General features: G+C 37.2%; 1 protein-coding gene across 1 annotated transcript; it reads left to right on the plus strand.

Moving 5' to 3' along the window:
• Positions 1-8370: 8370 nt before the first annotated feature.
• MAT1A (methionine adenosyltransferase 1A) lies at positions 8371-26805 on the plus strand. The gene is made up of 9 exons (XM_072871285.1): positions 8371-8704; positions 16032-16109; positions 16980-17102; positions 18811-18923; positions 20453-20596; positions 21329-21547; positions 24585-24767; positions 25277-25410; positions 26042-26805. Exons 1-9 carry the CDS (start codon positions 8611-8613, stop codon positions 26142-26144), a joined length of 1191 nt encoding a protein of 396 aa, XP_072727386.1. The 5' UTR covers positions 8371-8610; the 3' UTR covers positions 26145-26805.
• Positions 26806-27429: the final 624 nt, after the last annotated feature.

A 27429-nucleotide genomic window follows, 5' to 3' on the forward strand; every position in this document is an offset into this window, starting at 1 on the left:
GAAACCACTAGGTGCATATGTCTTTATTACTAATAATTTTGGAAGGATCATTAAAATATTATCTTTTTTATCTTTTTAAACTTTGATAATCCTGCATGTGACTTAAAAAATTGCTTTTAAAAAGGATATTACTTGCGTTTCACTCTCATGATCAGCATTCTGTTGCAAAAACAATGGCATAGATAACATGAGTCAGTTGTGCACTTAGCCCTGTATGTCTGAAAGTTTATAACAATAATTGTACCAAGCTCCATGATACTATCTTGAAAGTTTAGAGCCTAATTATTCTAAGCACCTTCAGCTCATCTATCTCATTTCAAGGTATCATCACGATTAGGTGCTTTCAAGCATCCTGGGATGTCAAAATACTTGTTTAGAGATGGAGAAAGTGATAGGAAAAATTCCTTATGCTGTAGAAAAAGTATGTGGACAAATATATATATATTTATGCATATGAAAATTGTTTGCGGAGACCTCTTAACCCTTATTATTCTTTTCTAGTTGGTTATGAATCAATTCTTAGCCTAATAATTTTAATAAATTTTAGAAAATAAAGCCAAAACGAAGATGGCGGTGGTGGGGGGGGGGGTAGTGATATCCTGCACTGCACATCTTGTGAGGTTTTGCTGACATTCCCCAGAGTTTCCTCTGAACACAAAGTTTCAAAACTAATTCAAAAAATTGCAAGGCAGCATTTCTGGTATGCTACTTACAATGTCAGTAGCACACAGTAATAGATGTTTGCCTTAAGAACCCAAATTTATTTATTTACAAATCTGGAAAAAATCCTGAGACTTTTAGTTTGTTTCAGGGCAAAGGGCTTGAAAAAAAAAAGAGTATCATAATGAAACTGTGAGATTGTGACTATGTCTATAAGCCTGAAGATCTTTTGGTGAGACTGAAATTTTCTATTCCATATTCCATCTATGAATGGGAATCTGTAGAAATGTTTGTGTTCTCTCGTTACTGTATGCATTTTTGTCTAGTACCATTTATACACTTGTGTTGGTTGATGCTACATACACTTCATCCATTATCTAATGTCCCCTGTTTAGACAGATATCTAAGAATATTTTTGGCTGTGTTTTATTTCAGACTGGTTTATCTGAACCTGCTAAATGACTTGTTGCAGTGAATTCTTTCAGACATAGATGAAAGGTAATGATGTTTGCTGTTTGCTAATATATTTGCCAGGTGAAGTATGTGAAATTGCTACTTGAATGGCAACCTTCCCTGGCTGAACCAGCTGTGGCAACAAGGTCAGGTTGGGGGATTTCTGAAAGATGTGACCAATCATTATTTAGTTAGCAGTTTCCTGCAGACCTCAGAGCACCAGTAGTGTAGTTGAGCTCTGTAGCAATGATGGTGGGAGCATTTCTGAAAAGGCTGTGAATAACTCATGGATAGGAATAATGACTAAAAAAGTTGCTGGATATACATTGCATCTTTTTCTCCAGATAGCCATAGAAGCTGAATTCTGGAGCTCACAGCATTGTGCAGTCATTTTCAGTCATACAAAGTGAATGTAAAATTCTGCTATGCATTATTTACTAGATTAGTACTGAGTGTGTAAGTAGATGTGTTTGCCTGTATCAAGCCATTCAAGTATGTAAGTATTTTCATTGCGAGCATAAGAGGTACATCTGCAAATATTGGTTATTGTTTCACATACACTATGCATATAGAGTACACTTATATGAAGGGTTTTAGTCACTAAATGTTTCAGAAAAGTAATTACAGTCCTATGCTGCATGAAAGAAAGGTCTCTTCTGGCATTATATATCTAGAAAAAGTCAAAAGTGTCTGAATTTAACCTAATGTTCCTTGTCAGGAGGCCAGAATTTACGAATTCCACAACTCTTCTTGCAGATAGGTTCCTGAAACCTGACTTCATGTACTAGAGTCAATATTTGTTTCAAAGTCCAAAGACCACCTGTACTGTAAACATCTATGAAACACTGCAGCAAAAACTCTTGGGTAATGGCTGTTTAAATGCATCAGTCTGTTTCCTAAGGTACTGAGGAAATCCTAATGGTTTACATATATACACTAGTAATATCACAAGACATGTGAAAGCAGAAGATTGTACAGATCCCAAGCTGCTGGAAGACAGCTGAAGTTCCCTAGCCAAATTGTTTTTGAGATCTAGATCTATGGCTGTAATGGGGTTTAGTCTGGACAGGTGATCAGACCTGTCATTAACAGCAAGGAGTCCTAACTATTCCCCCAGAAAGGAACTGTGGCTGTGTGTGTATCTGATGTGTGGTCGCACACTACGCAATTGAAGTTAAGGGCTGTGCTTTGTTACATGTCAGATGACAATCTTTCCCTAGCCAAACAGCTGACCATAGCAACTGGAAAAAACATCCAGGAAAAATACATAGATGGCTTTCTGTAAGGTTAAAGGGGGCCCATTTCTAATTGAAGACTTTTCCATGCCTGTCCAAGGCATAACTTTAACAATAAGTGGGCTAATTTATTAAATTTAGCATAATAGCTTATGAGCAAAATGCTAAATCTGTAAGTTATACACTGTTACATTTGCAAACTGAAAAAACTTTTTGCTGTGTGAGGCGAGATGGAATAGGGCTCCATTCTTTATCATCTACCCCCTCATCATTTATGGAGGACCCAGAGAATTTGTGATTCTGTTGTAATAGGACTCCACATAAGGACGTAACACAAACAAATGCTTGTACATTGCTCTGTAGAGCTTATAACTTAAACAGGAAAAACTGCCAAAGACTAAAGGCAGAACTAATTATATACCAGTATGGTTTAATGCTGTTTAAATGAAGCAATAAAAACCAATCAGTATAAGGGAAACCTTAAACTTTAACTAATCTTGCTATTTTTCCACCATTTCTGGTACCACAATATGCTAATTTATGAAGACTGATTAGAAAACAGAGATGTTTTTATTTATCATTATTATGCAGGAAACTGAGGTGACTATCTATGAGGTGTTAAAAATGCCTTTGTAAACAGGTGCTTAGTTTACAGAGCCTTGAGGAATGATCTAGGGGTTGAGACATAAACAGCTAGGGCTTTTATTAAGTGAATAAACAGAAAATTAAGTTGTGTTCAATTCCGACTAGTGTCCCAGTTCTGAGGAAATAATGCTCCCAGCTCCCAGTGAAATGAGTACCAAGACTACAGCTGACTTTAATGAAAGCAGAATTTAGCCCCCAAAGTAGCTTTAATTATTTCCTAAGAAGCAACTCAAAGTTGCTACTTCATGTATAAGGCCCTGGCACATGTTACTTCATGACATAGGCATGAGCATCCTGTTCAAGTTGGTCATGCTTTGAGCAGAGGGTTGGGCTAGAGACCGTCCAGCCTCAAGCATTCTATGATTCAGTGATGTGTCAGAATAGAGAATTCAAGGTCAAACAGATGCAAAGAGGACAAGCACATTGGAGAGGAGCAAAATTAATTATTTTCTTTGACGTTAGTGATAGAAGAACCTGGAAAGACTTCTTAGGGAGTGGAAGGGAAGGAAGATGGGAGACACAGCAGAGGATCTCTCTAAAGCTGAAGTAACTGTGGAGTAAGTTACATAGCATGCACACCAAGAAATTGCTGTGAGTGGAATTGGTATTCACTTAAAAAGTTATAAGAAAACTCAAGAATGAAAGAGCTGAATTGCTTATGGTAGTATGCAGAGGTTACAGGAGGTCCCACATTCCAGAGAAGGAGAAAGGTGGTATGAAAGAACAAATGCTGGGTGATAAACACCCATCTCAGAATACATACTACCTTCTTTCCTTCTACAATCACAACTGTTTTTTCTGCCCCACAATATTTATTTTACCCTGAATGTTTATGGGCCAGTGAAATTCTACACCTGCACATCTGAGAGGCCTTGAGCCACTCTCATTTTCAGGTAATAATAGATAGAGGTGAGAGTTCTGAAGCAGGTGGGAGTTGTGTGTTGAGGTCCTGATGTTCAAGCTCTATTGCTCTGACAAGGCTTGTCATTCTTCATGCAAAAGAAATAAACCCAGCTACAGAAATCTTCCTTATGTTAACTTCAAAACCAAAACAAAACATCCACCTCCCCAAAACCAAATGTACAGGCTAAATCGGTCTTTTCACCAACAAACCAAAAACCCCTCAAAGACATCCCTGTGAGGCTTCCATAATTTAGTGCTTATTTCCAATAGGAAAAAAGATGAACTGCAGCAACTTCTCGAAAGCACACTATTTGTATTATATGAACTACTCCTAGTAAATAGCACAAACGAAACTAGTATTAAAGTTGTTTTCATAAACACCTGGAAAACTTTTATTTCCACAGGCATAAATTAGGAGTAAATTCCTTGCATGATTTTGTAAAGTGAGAATAAAATAGCAGGATAAGAAACTTAAACTGTTAGCCTCTTAAACAGTTAACTTTAGTAAAATCGAGTCTTATCTGATGATAAAGTTGAGAGAGCAAACCAAAAGTATTTAGGAAAACACTTTCCTGTGTGTTATTTGTATATGTATGAAGTATTTCTGTATATTGTTAAAGTTAAGCATGTTTGGGTCTTTTAATGATAACGGAATTGTAGTTTTAAGTTACTGTGAAGTGTGTGCTCTCTACAAACCAAGTCATTGTCCTTTGCATTTGAAAGTTGTGGTGAGAGAGACAAATTACTTGCTTAAGCAATGGTTTTCCCATGACTGATTCTAGTCATGTAGAAGTTCTTTAGAGTTCTTGATATGATTTCCTCCTCACTCCAAAGAAGTCACCTAAAAGTTACCACAGCAGTGAAACAGTATGAGTGAATGAGTCTAAACCTGTACTGCTTCTAGTGAAAACATGATTCTTCTGCAGCTGAAGTGAGGATGACCAGGTCTTAAGGATACCTACTTTCTTCCTTCTCCTATCTAATGTGATAGTTAGAAGTGTTTTGTCTGTAAGCTATTAGCTCAAACTTGTTTTGTCATTTCTACAGATATAATTCATCCATGTAGGCTCCATTCTCAGTGGTTTGTAACATAAATGGGACATCAGTAGAGACACGTAGGGAGATGAAAAGGACTAAGTAAAAGGAAAAAAAAAGAAGAAAGGCTAATGTGTTTTAACCAAAAGGATAAAACAAAGACAAAATGAGGGAAGGTGAGTAGAGGAGAAAAGCAGATAAGGGTAGGACAGGAGAAGGTGAGCAAGTAAAACGATCTGATGAGAATGTGTCATGAGAGATCTAAGGTCAAGAAAATTTATCAGTCATATCTGTCTAGAGAATCAGCAGCATCAATAGCAATCATTCATAAAATTCTTTTCTCAGTTAAATCTTATTCACTTTGTTATTTTCAGGGCTTTCTCAAGGCTGCAGTAAAACCATGCCCTCTGACAGCTGTTAAGTGTTATATGAACTAGAAGGGGGGTAGTTTTGCAGAACTGCTATGGGCAAAAGTAGCAAAAACATGGGATGGTGCCAAATATGAAGACTCTTACAGTTAATAGAAAGATGCACATTGCAATTCCAGTGGTTGGGATTGACATTATAGTCAATACGAATAAATACTTACAGCAATACAGAAGGACAGTGTTATTTTTACATGGTGATTTTCCTATCTTTAGCCTCATTTCAAAGCACAAGAGTCATACTGATTGAGAGGATTTTGCCATTAGGTATCTTCTGAGTAAATGTCATAGAATGTAGTCAAAAGATACTTAATACAATGACGGGCAATATAGGAATTACAAAGAGATTTGTGGAGGAATTTATTTTCTTACGGCTCAGTCCCACAAAGCTGTTGAGTATGGCAATAAAGTTAACAGAAAATTTGGAAGCTTGTTACATTGATTGATGAGTCATTATCAATAAAATGGAATAAGGAAAAACACTGATATCAATCACTATCTTACTATCATTGTCTTCTTGGTTTTTTTCTTTTTTTCTTTTTTTTTTCCCCCAAAGTAGATGATCTGTGCCAAAAAGACATGATGGTAGAGCACTATCTTACCTTTTTACAAATATTTAACAAGTCAAATTGTCTGGGAAGAGAAGCCAAATTAAACATTACCTAACCCTACAGCGGTTTAGAGTTGGTCACAGATGCCCTAGAAAAGAACGTGCCGAGATGCTTCATGGCCGTAAAGCAAATGCGTTGCTCTTGATAGTAAAACCATACCTGGAAGCAGTTCAAACTGGAGGTTTTACACAAGTTATGTGAAATGCAGCTGTGTAGCATTTCTAGAATACTATTAGCAGAGAGACTATTTTAATGAAGGGTGACCCTCCAAAGGTCTCAAGGACCAATGCATTTAACTAGCCAGAATTGAGTTGAAAAAGAGGAACTGTAAAAGCAAAATAAACAATGGGCCTGCAAGCTCATTACTCATGTATTTCAAATTACTTGCACTCTTCAGCATTTTAAGAGCTTGTGGTTTTTTATTTTTGTATGGAATAAGAGGATTATGTGAGACTTTCTGTTTCTGCATTCTGCTTAAGTGTTACCTTAAAAAAAAGAATGCTGATTCCCAAACTACAATTTCTGTCCTTCAGTGGCATTGAAAACCAAGAAAAAGCAAAACCAGAAGCAAGAGAGAGTGGAATTTAGAGTGACACTATACAATCCTGTCTACTTTTGCTGGAGGATTGTTTGTAGAATTAGAATGAAAACTCTTATGTGTACAAAAAGAGTTTTTGTCAGATGTGTTTCATCCATTCCCCATCCATCATGTCTTTCTGTGCTTCCATAGAGAAAAAAACACATTTGCATTTAAGAATTAATGCTTATCACTGGTGTTATTTTACTTTAAAAGTTAATATAATTTTTGAATGTTACCTATTAACAGGGGTTAATATAATTAGTTACTCTTTGGTCTTCTGGTTTTTTTACAAATTCTATTTTTCTAGGTGGTGTTAATGCGTAATTTATTCAGGCTGGGATAGAATCTTCGTGTCAGTGGGGTGATGACAGTTTACTCCAGAGAAAGCTATGCCTCATAACATGTACCTGATGTGTGAATTCTGCATTTTTAAGTGCCACCAGTGCTTTTCATTCTGTGAAATGAATTCTGTACAACAGAAAACCAAGACAATGTCTTTAAAATGAATGATTCCATGTCAATGGTAATTAGAGGGGGGCCCAATGCTACAGCAGATTGTGAACATTCTGGCATTGATTATTGTTTTCAGGAATGTAGGCAGAAAGTGAAAATTCTAATGAATTCTTACATAAATATGTAGCAATGCAGAAATTTGAATCCAAGGGGCCATATGAAGTGATCTTTTAAAATAATACTGACCAAGAGTTTGAAGTAAACTAAGTCAGTTTTTAAGCTGAAGAGTGATAAGGATTTCATTGCTGTCGAAATTGCAAGGGCTATGGAACAAGCAGTATGTTACTCGTTCCAATCCAAGTATCAGGTGCTTTACTGTAACATCTAAATGAAAGATTAAAAGAGTCTGATTCCCTGTTCATTGAAGTAAAGGGAAATTTTTGTTTTGGTAGACCAATGATTTGGTCTGAGATTGAGACTAGAATGGTTTCTGTAAAGGAATTAAGAATAATTACACTTTTTTATAATGGTGCAGTAGTGCTGGGCATTTGCTGGATCTGCCCCATGGGTATGTTTACTTGGTTTTTTGTATATTAACTTAATGGCACATAGACCCACAAAATGCCATCTGTCTTCATACCTGTCATACCATCAGCATATTCCAGGCGTGAGCCATCTGACTGTAGAAGGAATTTTCAGTAGCAGAACTGAGCACTGAGTACTCAGATGTGGCAGTTAGTGTATTTCTAAGGGTTATGGAATATCATATGGGAATATGATAGAAAAAGAGAAGATGGATCTGAATTAAGAGAAGACAGAGGAAAAGAAAAGCAAAAGCTGAAGGGAGAGGTCTGCATAAATGAGAAACACTCGTCATGCTAGATCTTATCAGATGTTTCGTCTCTCAAATGTGCATGAAGAATGAATGAAAATGAAAAAAAATATTTCCGGAAAGAATTCTACTTTTCAAGAGATGAAAAAGTAAAAGGAAAATACAGTTATATGATGCAGAGCAAACTTCTTCCAGTCTCTTGCTAGGAAAGACATGCATTTACAGATTTTTTATCTATCCCTGTAAAACCACAACACACAGTTGGAAGCACAACATAGATCCCAGAATTAGGGGAGAGACAAACTGAAGAAGCAGCTGACCTGAACTGTCACCAGTACTCCTGGATTACTTCATGCTCAGTTGAGTTGCTAAGATAACCAGTCTTGCATGGGTTGGATCCAGAATGTTTCCAAGAACTGAGTTAATTAGTGAAATATCCTGAAGTTAACTAACTCCCCTGCCAAGAAATGGGCTCTTCCATTTTTCTCACATGATTATCTAGGCACTTTCACTTTTCCATATATAGGAGCAGCTCAGGGACTGACAGATCAGGCTAGGTAGGGATACAGACTTCAGGCACATGCATACTCCTTGCATGCATACACAGATGCAAGCACATGCTGATTTCACACACTGAAATTCAAGTTAGTGTAAGAGGTAATAAGTGAAGACAGCGATAGTCCTGCTGATAAAGAACCTTCTCCTTTAAGAGAAGGCACTAAAGGTAGAGCTCTTCAACCACTGCTTATAATAATCCATCAGGAAAAGCATCACAATCATGAATGGGCCAGTGGATGGTTTATGTGATTACACGCTGGATGATGAAGGAGCTTTCATGTTCACATCAGAGTCGGTGGGAGAAGGACATCCAGGTAAGAAACCAGCTCTGGAAAATGCGTAAAAAGAATAATATTTTCATTTAAATGTTTTAAAAGCCTGAAGAAGAATTCATCTGCTATTAATCTTATTATAGAAGTTATTAGTAACAGGGCGCTTTTTACTTTATTTCTGTTGGACCTTGCCCATATAGACTACAGAACCGCTATAACTTAGATGCTTCCAACAGGAGTTTACGTGCCTTTGCAGGGTGTGTGTTACACTGAGGAGGGCAGTGGGGTTTATGGTTGCTGCTTCTTCCTTTTCATCTGAATTTCTTTTAGTATGGCTGTGGAGACACTGCTGTATCTCTGATAGACTCAAGTTTCACGTATGGGTAAGAATGCATAGCTTGCTTCTCAAGTTCCATATCTTTATGGGCCCTCTGAAACTGTCCTGGATATATGCTATGTTCTAAAACTGTCACCCACGACAGGAATATCTCTAAGCAGGCATTTTAAAGCCTTTAAAAATCAATGGTCCCAGCAGCTGTACATGGCAAAGTTGCTGATTTTTTTCCCCCCATTCCATCATCTGATGCAATATACGGAGTTGCTTAAGCAAATAGTGGACAGTTATTTGCTAAACTTTATGTATGGTCAGCAGAGCTTAGTTCAATTTTATTGAAAACAAATGTTCATCCACCATAAACATGTACCGTATGTCAACACCAAGTGTTCCCCCAGATGAAGCCAGGGGACAATAGACTGTTTGATGTCCTGAAAAGTGTATTTATTTTAGAAGCTGATTTGGTGTCCTGTGCCTTTTGCTATATCAAGGCTTTTTCAGGTCTGTACTCGTGTTATGTGAGTAAATCATAAATGAGTGGAATGACATAGCAGAGAATAAAAAGGTCAGCAGTGAGAATTTTATGTCTCTAATTCTGATACTCTTCTATAATATTAACTTATTACTGCAGGTCAAATTCACGGCTGATGCAATTGAGTACATCTCTGTCAATGTCAGCTACATCAAGGCAGCTACATCAAGTTAAGCCAGTTGGGGTTCTCTCTGATGTAACAATCAGAAAATGACAACCACATTCAGTCCTTGGGACATAGGTCTCATCTCAAATTTATATATAATTACATCCAGCATCTGTAGCACAAAGTAGTTTCATAGGAAAAATAACATTATACAATATGGTAATTTTAAATTGATGATGGTATTTCCAAAGATGACAGGTCACAATTTATGCTACTCTAATCATTGTTTTTAATGCCGCTAGGACAGTAATAGATAAGTCTCAGAACAGGAAGAGTTCTACTGAGTCCCCAGGTTTAGCTTTGTCCCTTGGTTTCCGTCCTTTACCAATTCTCTTTTTGTCTTGTTTCTTGTTTTAGAATTTGGCCTATTTTGTAGTTCTTACTCACATTCCCTTCTTTATTTCCAAAAACTCTATTGGCCCTCAGCAGGCCTTCTTTTAAGCCCCATGAGTGTTATTTTCCTCCTGCGCTGAAATACTCGGCAGGCCTTTGAGAAGCAATGTTACTACTTGTTAGATTCATGTACAGCCTCTCATCTGGCAGAGGTTGCCAGATCTCTGGGTACTGTGAGGTGCAAAGTGGGAACCCAAGAGGCTTATTGTAGAAGGAATGGAAAGCTGAAATTTACTCAGACATTTTCAAGGCTGTGATGCTTATACTTTCTTAAACAGCCTAGGTCTTCATGTAGGGTACTGAAAACCCAAATGCCTATGACAAAGGAAAGATCCGCATTTTCCAGATCCAGGGAGGACAGGTTGACAGTAAGTAGCTCTGGGTCATCCTGCTGATTCTTGTTCCTGAACACAGCCCAGCAATACGTCTTAATCGTCTCAGCAGTAGCTCTAGTTTCTGATAGCAAATTGTTCACCCTTACATCCTGGCCACCCCCCTTTTCCCTGTCTGTGGTTTTACACGGGAGGTGTAGACATGCCATTAGCTTTTTATCACCCAGGAAAATCTTGGCTGTTTCTTAAAACGGGGCCCAGTGCCTGAGGCTGTAGTTGGGCTTCTGACATTATCAGTAGCACTAGAATTTTATTGTGAGTTTTGAGTTCCTCTGTTTGATACCAAATGGATAATTTGTGTGTTCTTGATTATTTCTCTTCTGTAAGTGATAGTATAATTTTGCTAGAGGGCATTATGTGAAGTAAGGATCCTGAACCAGTTCTTTGTCTGGTGGAAATTTGAATTGTTCTGATTGTATTAGCTGAGGATTGAATGCTTTAATGGAGACCTCCGTCTTAATAAACAAAGCAGGAGAAATTACGTGCTTATTTTTGGGTATACAGAGAACTGCTTTATACCTGTGCAATGCCTAAGAGTTGTGTGTCACTAAGAAGCCCAAATTCCATAGAAGCAAGTAATAGCTGGCAATAATTAACGTACAGGTATTACCTATGCTCCCCAAAGACTTTATAGAAGACTCTGTTTATCCTATCTTCTCAGTCCAAATTCTTCAAAATCACTTGGGTATAAAATTTGGGCCTTCCTTCCAGAAGGTCTTTAATCCTGGCATTTAGTGGGGTAAATTCCAAACTCTCTGAAGACTTACATGTGACTTCTTCATTTCAATATAATAAAAGCACATAGATAGCAGCACGGGGAAGAGAAATATTTTTTTTTAGATAGCTGTTTTTTGTCACTGCTCCATTTTGCTTTGTCCAGTAGTGTCTCTCTGTGCTGCACAATGGTTTCACTGTGCTTTGAAAGGCATTGTGTGTTTCTCTGACTCACAATGTCTTACAGGTGCCAAACCACTTAGGATTAATTCCTTCCCCTATCTGGTGTGACTTCAGGTGGAATTGCCTGCATACAGAATGTCATTCAGTTTTCCAGTAAGTATCAAGGAATGTCTTTAAAAATATAAGAGAAAACATCTACTAAAAGCACCTTCAGATTTTCAACCATATTAAAAACATATGTTTATCTTCCGGATACTCACAGAAAAAAAATATCACAAAAGAAAAAAAAAACAAACAGAAAATACAGATCTTTCCAGCAAGTTGATGCTTGCGTGTCTTATATCTAACATTATATATACTTTCCAATATCTAACATTATATATACTCAACAATATACATAATACTTCAGTAAACTGTATTGAACAAAGAGGACAGATGTACAAGATATTTAAACAGCGTAGTGTTAATATTGAAGTACCACTATGGTTATCAATTAGCGCTCCTCAAGAGTCTTTTAAATAGGAAAAATGTAATACAGCACAATTCAGCTATTCAAAGTCTTTCTAGTGCAACTTTTTTTGGTGGAAAGCTTATTTTTTGATGAAGTACTCATGATAAGTATCTGCATTTCTTGACTGTTTTACTTTTTTACCAGAAAACTGAGAATATATGTTGAACATATAATTTCACATTCTAGTTCAAAATAATTGTTTTCTGTTGATATAAATAATGTATCATTAAAAATACTGAATTTTATTTTATGATCACAGTTTTTTAAGAAAATCAACCTTACCTTTTGAAATGTTCAATGTTTATTGTATTTACTACACCATCAAAGCCAGAAGTGTGGTTGTACCTGTTGTGCTTCAAAGGGTGGAGCTTTTTTGAATTAAATTTTCAGTTGTTACTGCTGTTCATAGATTTTTTTGTGTGTGTGTGTGTATGTGGTGAATCTGTGAAGCTGAATTCTTGGGGAGGTCCTGAGAACTTGCAGATGTCCTGGCTTGTGTTAGGCTCTTACATAGTCTAGATTGATGTAACAAACTTATGTCCAACTATCTGGAAAACTGGGAAGCTCCTTTTAATTATTGGAGATCACTTTTGTTGTTGAATGCCTCCTTTACTTCATCATTTCACAACTGGGTATTTGAGTAGGGTTTATCATCTGCTCCCCTAGACTCATTCATTCCTTTTATAGTTGGGGAGAGCTGGTTTACGGCTAATTGGCATCTCTGCCATAAGGCTGGGTCTGTGCAATGATTTGATTTCATTAATAGAATTCATGGTTATCTAATACTTTCCTGTTTAGTCAAGAAATCCTCAGCCTAGACATCCCTTTTGCAATATTTATCCTATTGGATAGTAGTTCACTACATGAAGGTATGCATGAACTGAATTCTTACCTATTACATCATTTTTTTAGATGATAATGCCTCACCAGAGGTGGTCCATTATGCTTTCCCTGTTTCCAAAAAAGAAATTAAAAAAAAAAGGAAGGAAATAATGGACAAACATATCCTATCACGTTTAGAAGCTAATATGAGAAATCGGATGGTTGAGATGAGAAATTTAAATAACAGAATGAAGGGTGCACAAAGCCTGCTAAGCATTGCTAAAAATAGAACACCTGTCTTTATTTTACACCAGCAACCTTTACTAATAGACATGCCTTTAACTTAATGCATTAATCAACCAATCTTCCAGCTAGATTTCTCTTTCCAGTCTTGATAGATGTATCTGTATCTCTATTTGGATCTAGTTGCACTAGAACTGTTGGTTGTTGCACCAACAATCAGGTATGGCATGAATTGACAAACTGATTTGTCTCAGTCTATTTTAATCCAAATGTATGCTATCAGCATAGTAGATTAAATTATTCTAATTTATTATTTTAATTGATCAAATTCTCACATAGATTTTAAAGACCAGAAGGGACCTCTGATATATAATCTGGTCTGACCTTCATACACAGGTAATAATATTTCATGCAAGAATTCTTCAAACATGCTAGTAAATGATGGTTGAATTTCATTCATACCTTTTAAAAAGATACCCATTTTTTGCCTAGAGATTTGAAGGAACAAGGAATCCTGCATACCTCAAGATGAATGGTTTCAATGGCTCTCACCCTTTTAAGATTTTCCTTTTTGAATCTTCATCTGTCTCTCTTTAATTTCCAGCTATCAACTATAATGTAGCTACATTATTGTCCATCAGACAAAAACTTTTTTCTCAGCATATTATTTTTAGGTTCTTAGAGACTGTGATCCCAATGCCTATTAGGATGTCCTCTGGTAGGTTGCCTTTCCTTCAGTCTTTCAAAACTACACTGAGCTTGATTGATTTCATCCTGTAAGACATACTTTTATGATTTTAGGGCATTCTTCTCAGTCTGTCCTAAACCTTCCTGTAGCTTCTTAACGTCATCTTTGGAATACCACCACCAAAATCTAGTATTTCTGTAGCAGTCTCACTAATGCTATTGTACGGAGATAATTTCATTTCTATGGATGACTGTTCATCTGGTTTTCTATCATGATCTTTTCAGGGTAACAGTTTTGTAAGACAAATTCTCCCCTTCTGTAAATGTGGACTATGCTTTTTGTTCATGAATGTTTGTTGTGTTATTTCTCTGAGAGGGAAACAAAAGAGCTGCTTTTCTACCTACCAATATCCATGAAATACTGTAGATACTGATGATACAGTTCATACAAAAAAAAAAAGAAAACATCCTGTTAAATCTTCACTTATTGATTTCACTGCCTGCTATGGCTAATGCTCCCTTGAAACATTTCATGAAGGTTTTAGTTCATAATTTAATTTCAGCCACACCATGCAAAACCAATATAAGGTTCTTTGTACCAGATAGGTGCCACGAGGAGAAATGAAGATGAATTAGTCGTATGGGATTACCTATACTCTAATGTTTTAGAAAGAATGCATATAATATCCCTGTATGTGCCATACAGGAAACTTAGACAAATATGGGACACTGGTATCTAATGCAAGTGAGACATGTTTCATGTGGAATAAGGATAGGGATAAAGGCTGTTCCTGGCATAGAAACTCTGGGTGGTGAAAAAAAGACTACAAAGCAGTCCTAGTCACTAGGATTTTACTGCAGGACATTGGACCTACACTAAGAAGATCATCCTATCCCAGTTGCTCTGTTGTCCCACCCAGCTAATCAAAAAATTACATATTTTTGTCAGTAATGTTTGCTTTTATGCTTGAAAATGTGGCTTTATTTCCTTATAAAAATGGAAACTTTGACGAGAGCAAGCAGAGATACATTTTAATCACTCCTGCCACCTTTGTCCCCAGCCTTGCTAAAAAAGGTTCATTTGCACTTCTAACTAAATTGCAAGAATGGTGTCTGATTCCTGTTTGGTAATAATTGTCCCAAATTTAGTAATCCATGTATAGTTCTTGCAAGGCTGAAAGTTCCAATGCAGCCTACATTTGCTAGTTGTCTTTTGTGTTCATTCTTTTTATGTTGAAGTGGTTAATATGGGAGATAAAAGTGTTAGAATCACATCAGTTGTCTAGTCTTTCATTTGTCCCTCTTAGCTAAATGTACACCTTCCTCATGAAAATAAATGAGAATTTATTTTGACTTAAGGTTAAATGTATTAAAAGTCTCTAATGGCATACTCTTACAAAACATTGCTTTCCGACAGATTGTGTTGCAAATGGCAAGGCAGGAGATTAATTTATTTTGCCACACAGCATGTTATGGAAACATGTAAACATAATATGCAATATTAGACATTTTTAAAGAACAGTAAAATTAAAATATATGAGAAAAATTACCATTTTCACATGGAAGGCATTGTTATGGGTGCTGCCCTTTAGTGTTCATTAGATTAGCTACATCATTTGATTAAGATTAATTATTCATTAAAAAGGTAAGAAAAGAAAGAAAGAAAAAGAGAAAAGATTACTACGATAAACCTGAGCTGAAACCTTTGTATTTGGGATGTACCTGAAGATATACTCAAGATTTGCCTCAGGCAAACTTCAGTTGGTAACCCTTTCTTTCTTCTGTGTGCACTGCTCACTCCCTTGTCTTAGGTGGGTCGCAGGGATTATTAGGAGATGGCATTGCAAGATGGTAGGAAGCAGTAAGAAGAAGCAAACCTGAAACAGGCACTTGACTCTGAGCTGTGCATTATCTGTAGTGTTCTAAACTCTTTCTCAGGCTTTACCAGCAGTGTTGTTCAGGTTCGTTCTAACTTTCTGCTGGGGAGATGGAAGCTGATGGTGGAATATCACCTTCATGTTAGAATACCACTGATGTGGAGTGCATGCTGTATGGGCTTGTGGTGTTAGAAAAGGAGGTGGCTGGGAGTAAAGCCTCCTAGCCTCTCAGGTAATTCTGTGAATAACATACTTGTTTCACACTTAAGTGCAGAAAACTACAGGTAAAGTTGTAGTCAGTATTAGTTTACACCAGTAAGTAAATTCCCCATTGTATCTACTGGCTTTGCTTGCAGGATGTTTTATATGTCTTTCTATTTAGTTAGCTTAAATACTCTAGTAATAAGCAATAAAATAATTCCTTGCTGAAACACCTACCTATTCAAAGTGATGCAAGCAGTCCATGTTTTGTATTGAGTGCGATGGTTTTGAATCACAACTTTGATGTCTTGCAGATAAAATTTGCGATCAAATCAGTGATGCTGTACTAGACGCCCATCTCAAACAGGACCCAAATGCCAAGGTTGCTTGTGGTAAGTTGTTTGCAGCTTTGCTTTAAGTCATCACCCAGTCACCAGTCTTTTTTTATGATGTTTTCATAGAGCTTGAAGCTATCATTTGCTAACTCATTTTACTCTCAAAAAATTACAGTAGAAGTACAGTCTTCAAGAAAAGGAGAGACGAGAAGAAACAGTAAAAGTTTTTATGAAGACTGAAGCCTAAGCAGGCTGTAGAATAGTAGGATAGTTAATTTTGTGTGTGGACTGAATTTTCCTGGGAGAAACAGGTTGGGCTTCATTACAGTGGATTTTTGAAAGAATATTTGAATATTTTGTTGAAAAGTTCATTTACTGTATTTAATAAAGTACTAATTTTTTAGTCCGAGTCCCCGTAACTGCTTGTTTTTTGAAATCTCTTCAGAAAGAGTTGTACCATCAACCCTCAGGTCATTACCCCAATTCATGTATTATGTAACTAAATCCTATCTTCAGATTCTTCCTCCTGGGACTGGAGGCAAGTTTTCAAAATAGTTGATCACTGATGAGTTTTATTTAGCTTCAGTATGTATCTTAGAGTGATTAAGGATTAAGTGGATTTAGAAATCACAGCTTAATGCTACATTTCCCTAAAATCTGTGCATATCACTGAATCATGCTCAGTGTTTTGACTTTCCCATTTGTAAATTGGACATATTAGTCTTTTCCTTGCTTTCAGACATATGGTGAATATGAAAAGAATTTGTTGTAGAAAGAGCTAATATTGCTAAAAATATGGGTAGAAAGGACTTACACTGTATATACCCAGTAGATCTCTCGAAATCACCATCATCACAAACACAGTTATTTGTCTTAGTGGGCTGGGTTATTCTGCTGTTGTAATCCTGTTTTCATTTCTCTTTTCAGAGACAGTATGTAAAACAGGAATGGTGTTGCTCTGTGGGGAGATCACATCTCATGCTATTGTGGATTATCAACGAGTTGTCCGAGATGCAATTAGACATATTGGCTATGATGATTCAGCTAAAGGTTGGTGGAAAAACTCATGAAATCCTTGAAGAGCAAGCAGTAGGCAACTGCAAAACAGGTCTGTCACCACTTCCATATAGAGGCTTTAGCAAGCCTGATAAAAACTGAACGTCCTGTGTGAAAGCTGCTTACATGGTGCTACGTGATACACTTTCTGGCTTTAACCCAGTAAGTAGAAAAACCATCATATATTAGTTAAAACTGAAAGGGAGTAGGCAGAATATACTTTGAACTGTGGTATTAGGCCAGAATAGTTAACTGCAACTTGAGCCACAGAATCTGCCACTCCTCCAGACTTGTGAGAACTCGAATCTTGGTTATTCATTTGGCAAGCCAATTGATGCATCTTAGTGGGAAAGAGAGGGAGGAAGAAACCTAGTTCATTTTGTTGTACCATTATATATTTGTACTGTGGTAGCATGTAGAATTCCCAGGTATAAAGCAGGTTCTCACTGTGCAAGGTGCTCTCTTAGCTCTGAACAACTCTGCCTACACTGAGGAGTGTGCAGTCCAAATCCAGTTTATGTAATATACAAATGATAAAAAAGACAAAATGCTTTATATACCAGACACATTGCACTTTCTGATTTGCCATGTATCTGTTTATACATTACAAATATTCCAAGTATACTGTTACAGTAAAGTGTATCTTTTAAGAGCTTTGGGTTAAAAAAAAGTTAGTTTTAATTGCTATTGAATTTACAGGGAGATTGTGGTGGGAGAATATTATAGAAGCACATCTGCAGGTTACCTCCACCATCACATAACAACAGTGCTTTTGGAAAATGCTGGCATATCTAGTAGGTCATAAGTCTCCTTTTTATGCTAACTGCCAAAAATGATAAGGGGAGATGCAGTGACCCAGTAAAAAACAATTTCTATGCAGAAGTAAAACAAAAAGCTAAAACAAACAATTGCACGCAGAAATATACTTTTCTTCTCTACATAGCCTACTTAAAAGGGGGCAAAGAGCATTCCTCAAATGGATCATATGCATATGGACATGTGTATATGTTGTATTGGCTGAACATGAGTTTGGTCAGCAGCTGCCAGTAGCTACAGTTCTAGGAAAGGCTGGATTTGGAGAGAAGCAAGTTACTATTAATATACCTAGGAACAGGTGGAAAATGTTGCCACAATCTTCTGTAAGTCTTTCAATTTCTTTTGGTCTTTGAAAACAATGTAAAGTAAATTCCCACTTCCAAATTTGCTGTGAGACTTAAATCTGCTTTTTTTCTCTGTTTGTGGCTCTCATGCAAACTCCCACAAGAGATTTAGGTACAGACACTGCTTTACATATATTATAAATAATGTATCAGAGAGCAGAGCCTTCAGTTGCTGAAAACATCAGCTCCTAGGAATTTACGTAGAGGTTTTTAATACTATTTATTTGGGAGAGGCTGATTATTTACTTTTTTGACTAGTTTTTTGCATTTAACAATTCATAATCTGAATTGGCATGGCACAGGTGCCAATGCAAGACAAAAGAAGCAGTAACAAGCAATAAAGGCAACCCTATACGTCCCACCCCCTCCCAAAAAAGGTTTGAAGTGTTGTATTGACAAAAAATTTAACTAAAAATAGCAGTTAGGCTGTGAGTTCTGAATGCAGTATCCTTCTGAATGAAAATTTTGTCATATGGTTCCATGTTACTTTCCTTAATTGTGATAGAAAAAGCTAATTTGCCGCTCTTCTTTTTTCCAAATAGGCTTTGACTACAAGACTTGTAATGTTTTAGTGGCACTGGAACAGCAGTCACCTGATATTGCCCAAGGTGTTCATCTACACAGGGATGAAGAGGATGTTGGTGCTGGAGATCAGGTAGACATGACATGACATTTAAGACATCAAAGCTGTTTCAATGGAAAGTTTACCCCATCTCATTGCCCTGTTTTCTAAATCAAAACCCATGTGAAGATTTCCACACTTCTTTCTTGGGCTAGCCCAGAATAAAAAACATATTTTTATTAAAACAGTTGGAAGTTCTTTGAGGGCAGGCTTTTGCCTGGTGTTTGTTATAGCACTCCATGCAGGTCAGGAGAGCTCTGGCAGTTTGTAGCAGCTGACGATGTGTCTAGAACTTAGCAAAGGTTTTTTGCTTATGTATTTCATGTTTTTGCTGAGTAGCTTTAGATTCATTAGACCATTCATCTTGCAGCCAGACTTGTCTGGCAAGATGGAATCTGTAAAAGGATCTTTTTGGTTTCACAGAGCTCTTGAGATTTTACACAGCAAAAAATTAGGTGGTTTCAACTGTCTGCAGCACTAATACAGTGAAGGCAAATATGTGAGAGTACTTTCAATTCTCACTTATTTCCCAGAGGCAGCTATTGTTATAGGTGTTCCACATAATTAAGGCTGTCCAAGCTGCATTTCTGTGAGCTAAATAACACATGTAGATAATTATGGTGTGTTCCCAAGAGAAAGATGCTAACATAAAAACTCCATAATCTGACTGATGCCAGTATGAGTGAGTTTAACATTTACAGTAGTTATCATTAGTAATAATATCTAGTTTATAACAATGCTGTTCAGAACCATAAGCAGAGATATGAGTCCAGAAGCCAAGCTAATATTGTTCAAAAAACCCTTGAGGACTAAATTAAAATGCTTCTATGCTGTTGTGGGGACATAATACTACATAAGATGAAAAGATATCTGTTTTTCTTTGGCACTTTGATGGCCTCCCTTCCCATTGTATCAAAGTACCTTCCTGTCTTTATTTTCTTTGTATCACAACATACACTGGATAAGGAGAAAGAAAATGCTAACTATTTAACAAATAATGATCTGATGCAGGGAACATCACTGGATAACACTAGAAGCTGTAACCAGAAGTGTGTGGCGCTGCAAATCTGAGGCAGGTGCCTTAAACTGTTGATCGGTACATCCTTTATGTAGTATTCAAATCCCATTCCACTGAAATGTCAGATGTGAGCTGCAGTATACATGTATCTGTATTCATACGTAAAAGCTTCTACAAGCTGTCCAGGCTAATGATAACACCTTTCCTATGACAGAATAGTCCTGAAATTGTTTTGCTCAGACAGGTTTTTTTTCCTATGAAAGAACCTGATTTTTTTTGCACAAACATCTCTCTCTCTGTCCAGGTTTCCAGCTGAACATATAAACCTTCAGGCTTTCAGTGAACAATTCTAGGAACGTGGTTTGTTTCTCATTGCACTATAACATGTTGGAGCCTGATCTGAGTTTAAGCTTCTTGGACTGTAATGTAAAATAGCAGAAAATATACCTGAGGGTACTGTTTACTCTTTGCTTCAGATTAAATCTCATCGCCTTTAGTTGTGGTGCTTTTAACAGTGATTGAAGTATCTCTTCTTCTCCTGTAGGGTTTGATGTTTGGTTATGCAACAGATGAGACAGAAGAATGTATGCCTCTAACAATTATTCTTGCTCATAAACTGAATGCCAGGTTAGCAGAGCTGAGGCGTAATGGAGAACTCCCTTGGCTGAGGCCTGACTCTAAAACACAGGTAAATACTAATTTCATTCCATTTTTTTTCTGTTTTACTAACACAATAGCATTCCAATCACTTATGAATAGTCCAGATAGTTGAAAACTACCACTTTTTCTTTTCCAGAAATCTTAAATATTTTTAAAGACAGCAGTTGATGTGTTCAGAGTATCAGGATAACCTACAAGTAGCAGATATATGACCTACAAGTAGCAGATAAAGCATTTCCACTGCTTGCGATACTGTCTCCTTGACAGCTGGAAAATAGTTAACCTGTATCAGAGTGCTAGGAGCACTTACCCACCTACCAGTCAACCAGTAAACAAACATTTAAGATCTAAGCGGTCTGTGCTTGTTCAAAAAGTGACAGGAAATCCAAAGGATTTATTTGTATTTAGGGATTCAGGCTGGCATTTTTGAAGATGGACTGAGAACGTAAATTTCTGAGGCTTGGGAGTTTAGCTGGAAATCCCAACTGAAAGTCACATTTTGGACAATTTCATAGAAAATCAGATTGTCCGTATTGGATCTTTGGTTTTTTCCTCACCACTGCAAAAATGAAGAACAAGAAAGTAGGCTTCATTTCTCATACCTTGGCAACAATGTGAGCAGTGATCGTTATAATGTCAGCATTGACATTTTGCTACAATTTTGCTCTTGGAATAGCATAGCATGATGTTTGATGTAGACCAGTAATATGTTTTATAGCAACTTTGTTTTTTTCTTCCTCCCTTTCCCTGTTCTATTCAGGTCACGGTTCAGTATATCCAGGAGAATGGAGCAGTCATCCCAGTGCGTGTTCACACCATTGTGATATCTGTGCAGCATGATGAAACCATTTCGCTGGAGAACATGCGCAGAACCCTGAAGGATCGTGTGATTCAAGCTGTTGTCCCTGCAAAATACTTGGATGAGAAAACTATTTATCACCTTCAACCTAGTGGACGTTTTGTTATTGGAGGGCCTCAGGTTTGTGTTGTATTATTTTGCTGCTTTTATGAGCTTGCCTTTGTCATTGGGTGTGTGTCTTAAAAGAAATGCTCAGCTTTTTGGCATGTCTGTCCTAAGGTGTGCGAAGCAAGCTGTCTAGTGAAAGTTTTAACTGCAGTTGCATGTGGGAGAAGCAGCCAGGGTTTCCTGTGCTGTATTCCAAAGTAACCTTTGAGGGCAGGGTTATATCACACGTGTTGTGACTAGGCAGGGAAGTTGAGCTGAATCTTACATTGCGTGTGGAATGTACAGCCCAGCTCTGGGTTTCCTCAAACCCTCTCAAGTCCAGCACTGAGTGATGGCAAGGCAATCATTTCTTATGGAAAGCATGCCTTACAGAGAGGTGGAAAGGAGAAGGTTTACTTCTCTTACAGTGAAACTGGTTTTCAGTTCTGTATAGCTCGCACCGTTCTGCCTGACACCAATGAGAACTGAAGGTGTTCATTTGTTCTGAAAATCAGCCCGTGATAGGCTTCTCCTGGTGAGAAAATAAATGTTGCTTTTGCTTTATCTAGGCAATGCAGGAGCTGGAATTTATAATTTGATTCTGCACTCACAGAAGTCAGGCAGAACTTCCACTCTCTGTAGCATCCGGACTTTTGAGATTTAGTTTTTGAAAACAAATTCACCATTTCCAATGTTTTAGTCTTCAATTCCCTTCAGAACTATCACGGCAAAATTTCAATGTTTCTTCCTGAAATTAGGCCAAATTTTACAACAAATCCAAGTAGACGTTTTTCCTTTGCTGTTCAAATTCATTCATTTACTGGAATTTGCTAGAATTATTTCTAAGGTGCTGTGTCTTTTTACATTAGTGCCATGGAACAGGTAAGAAGGTGTTGAGATTAATCATTATAATAATGATTGTATAAAAAATGTATTTTGTGTAGTTGAATTTGTTGTATCACTGTAATTTTGTGTATCATTGACATCCTAGACTATGGACAAATGGAGAGGCAAACTTGATCTGTAACTTGGAGCAAATGAACCAATGCAGCAATCATAGCTACATGCAAAAAGAAGGCTACACATGAAAATTTTCAGGTGTGCACTGAACTGCACCCATTAAAAATGTAAATCTTTCAGGTGTGCACTGAACTACACCCATTTAAAAATGTAATATAATTACATAATTTGGTAAGCCAACCAGGAATACTTTTTCTACTCTTGTGGTGGAACTGTATTGCTTATGTTTGCACATACAAACACAGGCATGTTGCAGTGTATGTTTGCAGCTTTTTAAACCTGGGATAAGTTTACTTAGTATGGGTCAATCTGCCTGTGTGTCCATGGCCTTACAACTGCTATCATCACTTGTGCAATTTGCAATAGCATTGCAGCAACCAGAAAATAACTATTTCTTTCCTTGTCTTTTACATCTTGAACTTTCTGATTACTTTTCATGAGAGTATTACTCAGTTTTATTTTTAACAATGCTAGCTATGGAAGGCTGTCTTAATCTCCAACTCAGTTCCTCTAAGGAAGACACATGTATTTCACTTGGGATTTTCACCCTATGTTTTCGAGCACGGTGGTACCTTGAATTCTGGCTGTGGCAAAATTAGTAATTTTGCTGCTATCACCGTTTTCCCAACAGCAACACCTCTGGTACTGTGAGGACATTACAGCTCGTTGCAAAAGTGACTTCCACAGGCTTTACAAATGCATTTGAGCTCTTTCAGCACCTTTAAAACAAGGGGTGGCTTTTTCCTTTCACCTGTCCATTTCTCTTCCTCTCACTCAGTTCTGCAGTCAAGTCATGATGGAACACAAGGTGTTCTCATTGCAACTGTCTCTGCCACCAGAAGTTAAGGTTTGAGTCAAGCAGAAGAACCCCAGGAAGACAGGATCCTTTAGACAAGCTCAACTATCTGCAGTTCAGATTTACATCTTGCTGCTTTCTTAGCAGAATGGAACAAACAGTGCCAAAGGTTTTCTTCTGTGTATATGCACAGTCTTTCTAAGAAAAACTTTGACTCTCCACTTGTGTTTGCTGTGCAAACATTCCACCAGTTGAATTTTACTGACATGATGTTCTGTAGACAAAGAATTTCAAACCTGCCTGCAGAGGTGGAGACTGAATTTCAAATTTGACCATATTTCCATTCACACCAGAAAGCTTAAGCATTTAATAAATCGGGGGTCAGATGATTAGTCAGGTACTGATCAGCTAACCAAGATCAAATTAAAATATCAAGTACTTGTGAGGAGCAATCAGGATAGCCGTGTAGGCAGCTAGAAGGTTATCTGCACTTCCTTATTTAATATTTTAGAATATTCATCTATAAATATCTGTTCTTAGAAAGAAGTAATCCTTCTTTCCCAATGACCTGTAACTGCCTACTACTCCATACCTGTTGCATAGAGTTTAAATTAGACTATAAATATTTTGGGGTTGGAAATGCGTTTTTAGTACATATTTGGATGACATTCTCTGTAATGATGCTGCACTGGAGGTGTTGGGTGCCAGCCTCCATGTAATGGTGTATAAGGTAGCACTGGCATACCTTTTGATAGTAAATACAAAAAAAGACATGTACCACTTAATATTCACACAACTTCAGATTTTGACCAAAAGATATGAAAGCCTGATATTTTTTTTTTAACAGTGTAAAATCTCTCAGTATTTCCTATATGGCATGTAGTTTGTTAGCAATATTCTGTATTCAGTTTGGATGTGGTAGGTAGGTAGCTTTTAAACCAAAGTTCCCATATTGCCTGGAATATTTACTTTTGAAAGAGGCAGTGCACGCTCTAGCTATCTGGGTGTAAACCTGTTTGCTTGCCTCTCAAACGCTATTCATGAATGGCTTGTCTTATGAATCTGGCTTTAAAGAACATTTATAGCCACTGTTGTAGCTCAGTGAGACAGGTTCATTCCTTCAGCTACCCCACAGCAAAGCATATGTGGTGAACTTACTTACATGTTGTTGTAGTCTTCTGAAGGATGCATAGCCTTGTTTGAGACTTATATTAAAATGGATTGTAAAATGGACAAATTCTTCTACCAATTCAGGGTGATGCTGGTGTTACTGGTCGAAAGATCATTGTGGATACTTATGGTGGCTGGGGAGCCCATGGAGGTGGTGCCTTTTCTGGCAAAGACTATACGAAGGTGGACCGATCAGCTGCGTACGCAGCCCGTTGGGTGGCCAAGTCTCTTGTGAAAGCTGGGCTCTGTCGCCGTGTTCTGGTTCAGGTATGATTTGCTATGAATGTTGCTTTTCCCAAAAAGATTTTTCCTTTTCAGCTTTACCTTGAATATACATCATACAAGACACTGTAGTAGAAGCAGTCTTGGTGATGGCTTGGGGTTGAAGAAAGGAAGACCTTGATATGCTTGCTTCAAGACCACTGTAATGTCACTAATAGCCTATCAGCTTCTTGAAGCTGGAACTTTTCATTTAGCTTTCATTTTATTGGCTGTTTTTCCGGACATTTATTGAGCCCTCAACCCTCTGACACTTAACAGTCATGGAAATGAGTATGGGGTGACTGGATAATGGGGAAGAAAGTTATCCAGAGACCTCAGCATTTTCAAGGTTTTATCTTTTTTTCTACAAATACAGGTTGCGCAAATATGGGAAGTGAAGGAGAGGCCTTAGTTTTCTTAAGATGGTTCATGAATGAATGCTTTCTTCTATTGCATACTGTTGCTCACTGAGGTGCCGTGTTTATTTGCTAACTATGGTGTCTTTTTTGCCATAGGTTTCTTATGCCATTGGGGTAGCTCATCCACTGTCCATTTCACTGTTCACTTATGGAACTTCCCAGAAAACAGAGAAAGAGCTGCTGGACATTGTGCACAAAAACTTTGATCTTCGGCCTGGAGTCATTGTCAGGTATAGAAACACACAGAAAGGAAAATATCTTGGTGATCACATCCTAGAAATTATTTCTTGCAAAACCATTAGATGTTACAACGTAAGATTCAGCCTCTTGAACTAGCATGGGATTGTTCCATGCAGTACAAAAGAGACTTTCTCTCATTCCGTCAGTCTTCACAGTTGATACTTTTAATGGTTCTACCAGTGTGCCATATCTTTTAAGATAACAGATGTACTTTTCAAGTTTCATATGAAGCATATACTTTCAGCATTTGACCTTATATAGTATATGGAATTCAAATAAAATGAAATAACTTTTGTATTCCAAGAATTTTAAGTGACTTTGCTGTGAAAAAAAAAAAGTTTTGTTTTACAGAAGGAATTGAAGGTTATTTAATCTTTTCCGTTAAAATTAATAATTCTCAATAATAAGGACTTTTCCTGTAGCCCTAAAGTACTTCACATTTAAGTTTTGTTGTCATTTTTATGGTGCTCCATTGGACATGTTCACTGGTATGCTTGCATCTCCAGGATATGCTTGCTTGACTAAGGGCATGAAATGGATATCAACATCAGGATTTTAATGGTAGCTATCATGAAGTATCTTAATATGAAGAATTTTATCTTCTTTTTATTATACACACAGGGATTTGGACCTAAAAAAGCCCATTTACCAGAAGACTGCATGTTATGGTCACTTTGGAAGAAATGAATTCTCATGGGAGGTGCCCAAAAAACTTGTGTTTTGACACTAACAGTCACCCTTTAAAAACAGAAAGGAAGAGAAGTCCACTAATGATGAGGATGCTTCCGAAAATCAAATTCGACAGCTTTGTATTCAACAAAAGGAATTTTAAATTTTAAATGGAAAGAAAGAAAACGATATTTTCTTGGAAACTGATTTTTTTTAGCCCTCAGTGTCTTTAATTATCTAAGATATAAAGGACAGAGTCTGTTTATTTAATCAGCATAAGACAACAAAATACAGTTTACTTTTTATTGCTGCTCTGTTGGTTCTTTTGATAAAGGCAAAGTATGACTCAGGTACACAAACCCGTGGCTGAACCTCACACCTTTCATGGGCAAAGGCAAAGACGACTTTCCCAATTCTAGCTAAGGATCAGCAGATCTCTTGCATCTAATTAGACAACGGGAAATTCTGGGGTCCAATTTCATTACTGGAGTTAGCATTGCATACAGCTGAGGGTTGCTTTGATGGGAGAAGGCTGAATAGCACATAACTGTATCTTGACCTCTTTTGCAGAAGATGTTAACATATATGTAATATTTAAATCACCTTCAGTGGGTATGTGCTGTTACTGTTGTGTTTCAATTACCTGTGGTTTTGAAACATAAGTGTTCTCCTATAAAACAACTATCATACAATAAAAAGCTTTTTCCTACCATGTATGTAAAGGTGTCTCTTTTTCTATTTTTTTTAATGTTGCAGTATAATGGTCCATCTCAACTCAGCCTCTTATACTCTTGTCGGAATTTAGTTTACCAACATAATTGAATTTTATTATATTTTGGAATTGTGATATGAATTTATCTTTCACTACATGTGTGATCACTGTTTAGTCCTTGTGATTAATAGAAACGTGGTGAAAAAGTATTAGATTTTTATTTTTAACTCTTAGGTTTGTGCTGTACAGTATTCTCTCATAATTTTTGCTCCCAGATGTTAGGTTTATTGCATGGCTTACTAGGTTTGATGTAATTTTGGAATAAAATAAAGTGCATAGAAATAACTGCAAAACATCAACAAATATATATAGCATGAGGTTAAAATTTGGACCACTACCCTGTCCAGCAGTGTCTCACCAAAAAACTAGCCACTAGATGGCTGTGTGTCCCACAGCTGTGGGAGCAAGTCTGTGCAGAAAGCATGTCCCTGTTTGTGCCAGTACTCAGCTGCTAAGCCTGGGTACTGGTACCCTGTTACTCCTGCTGGAGATAGTGGCAGCCTCTCCTTCTGACAGACCAAGGTAGCTGGTGTGCATGGTGGATTGGCTATGATCTAGACTGAGGACA

The sequence above is a fragment of the Ciconia boyciana genome, chromosome 8 (assembly GCF_034638445.1).
Source record: "Ciconia boyciana chromosome 8, ASM3463844v1, whole genome shotgun sequence".
Taxonomy (NCBI): domain Eukaryota; kingdom Metazoa; phylum Chordata; class Aves; order Ciconiiformes; family Ciconiidae; genus Ciconia; species Ciconia boyciana.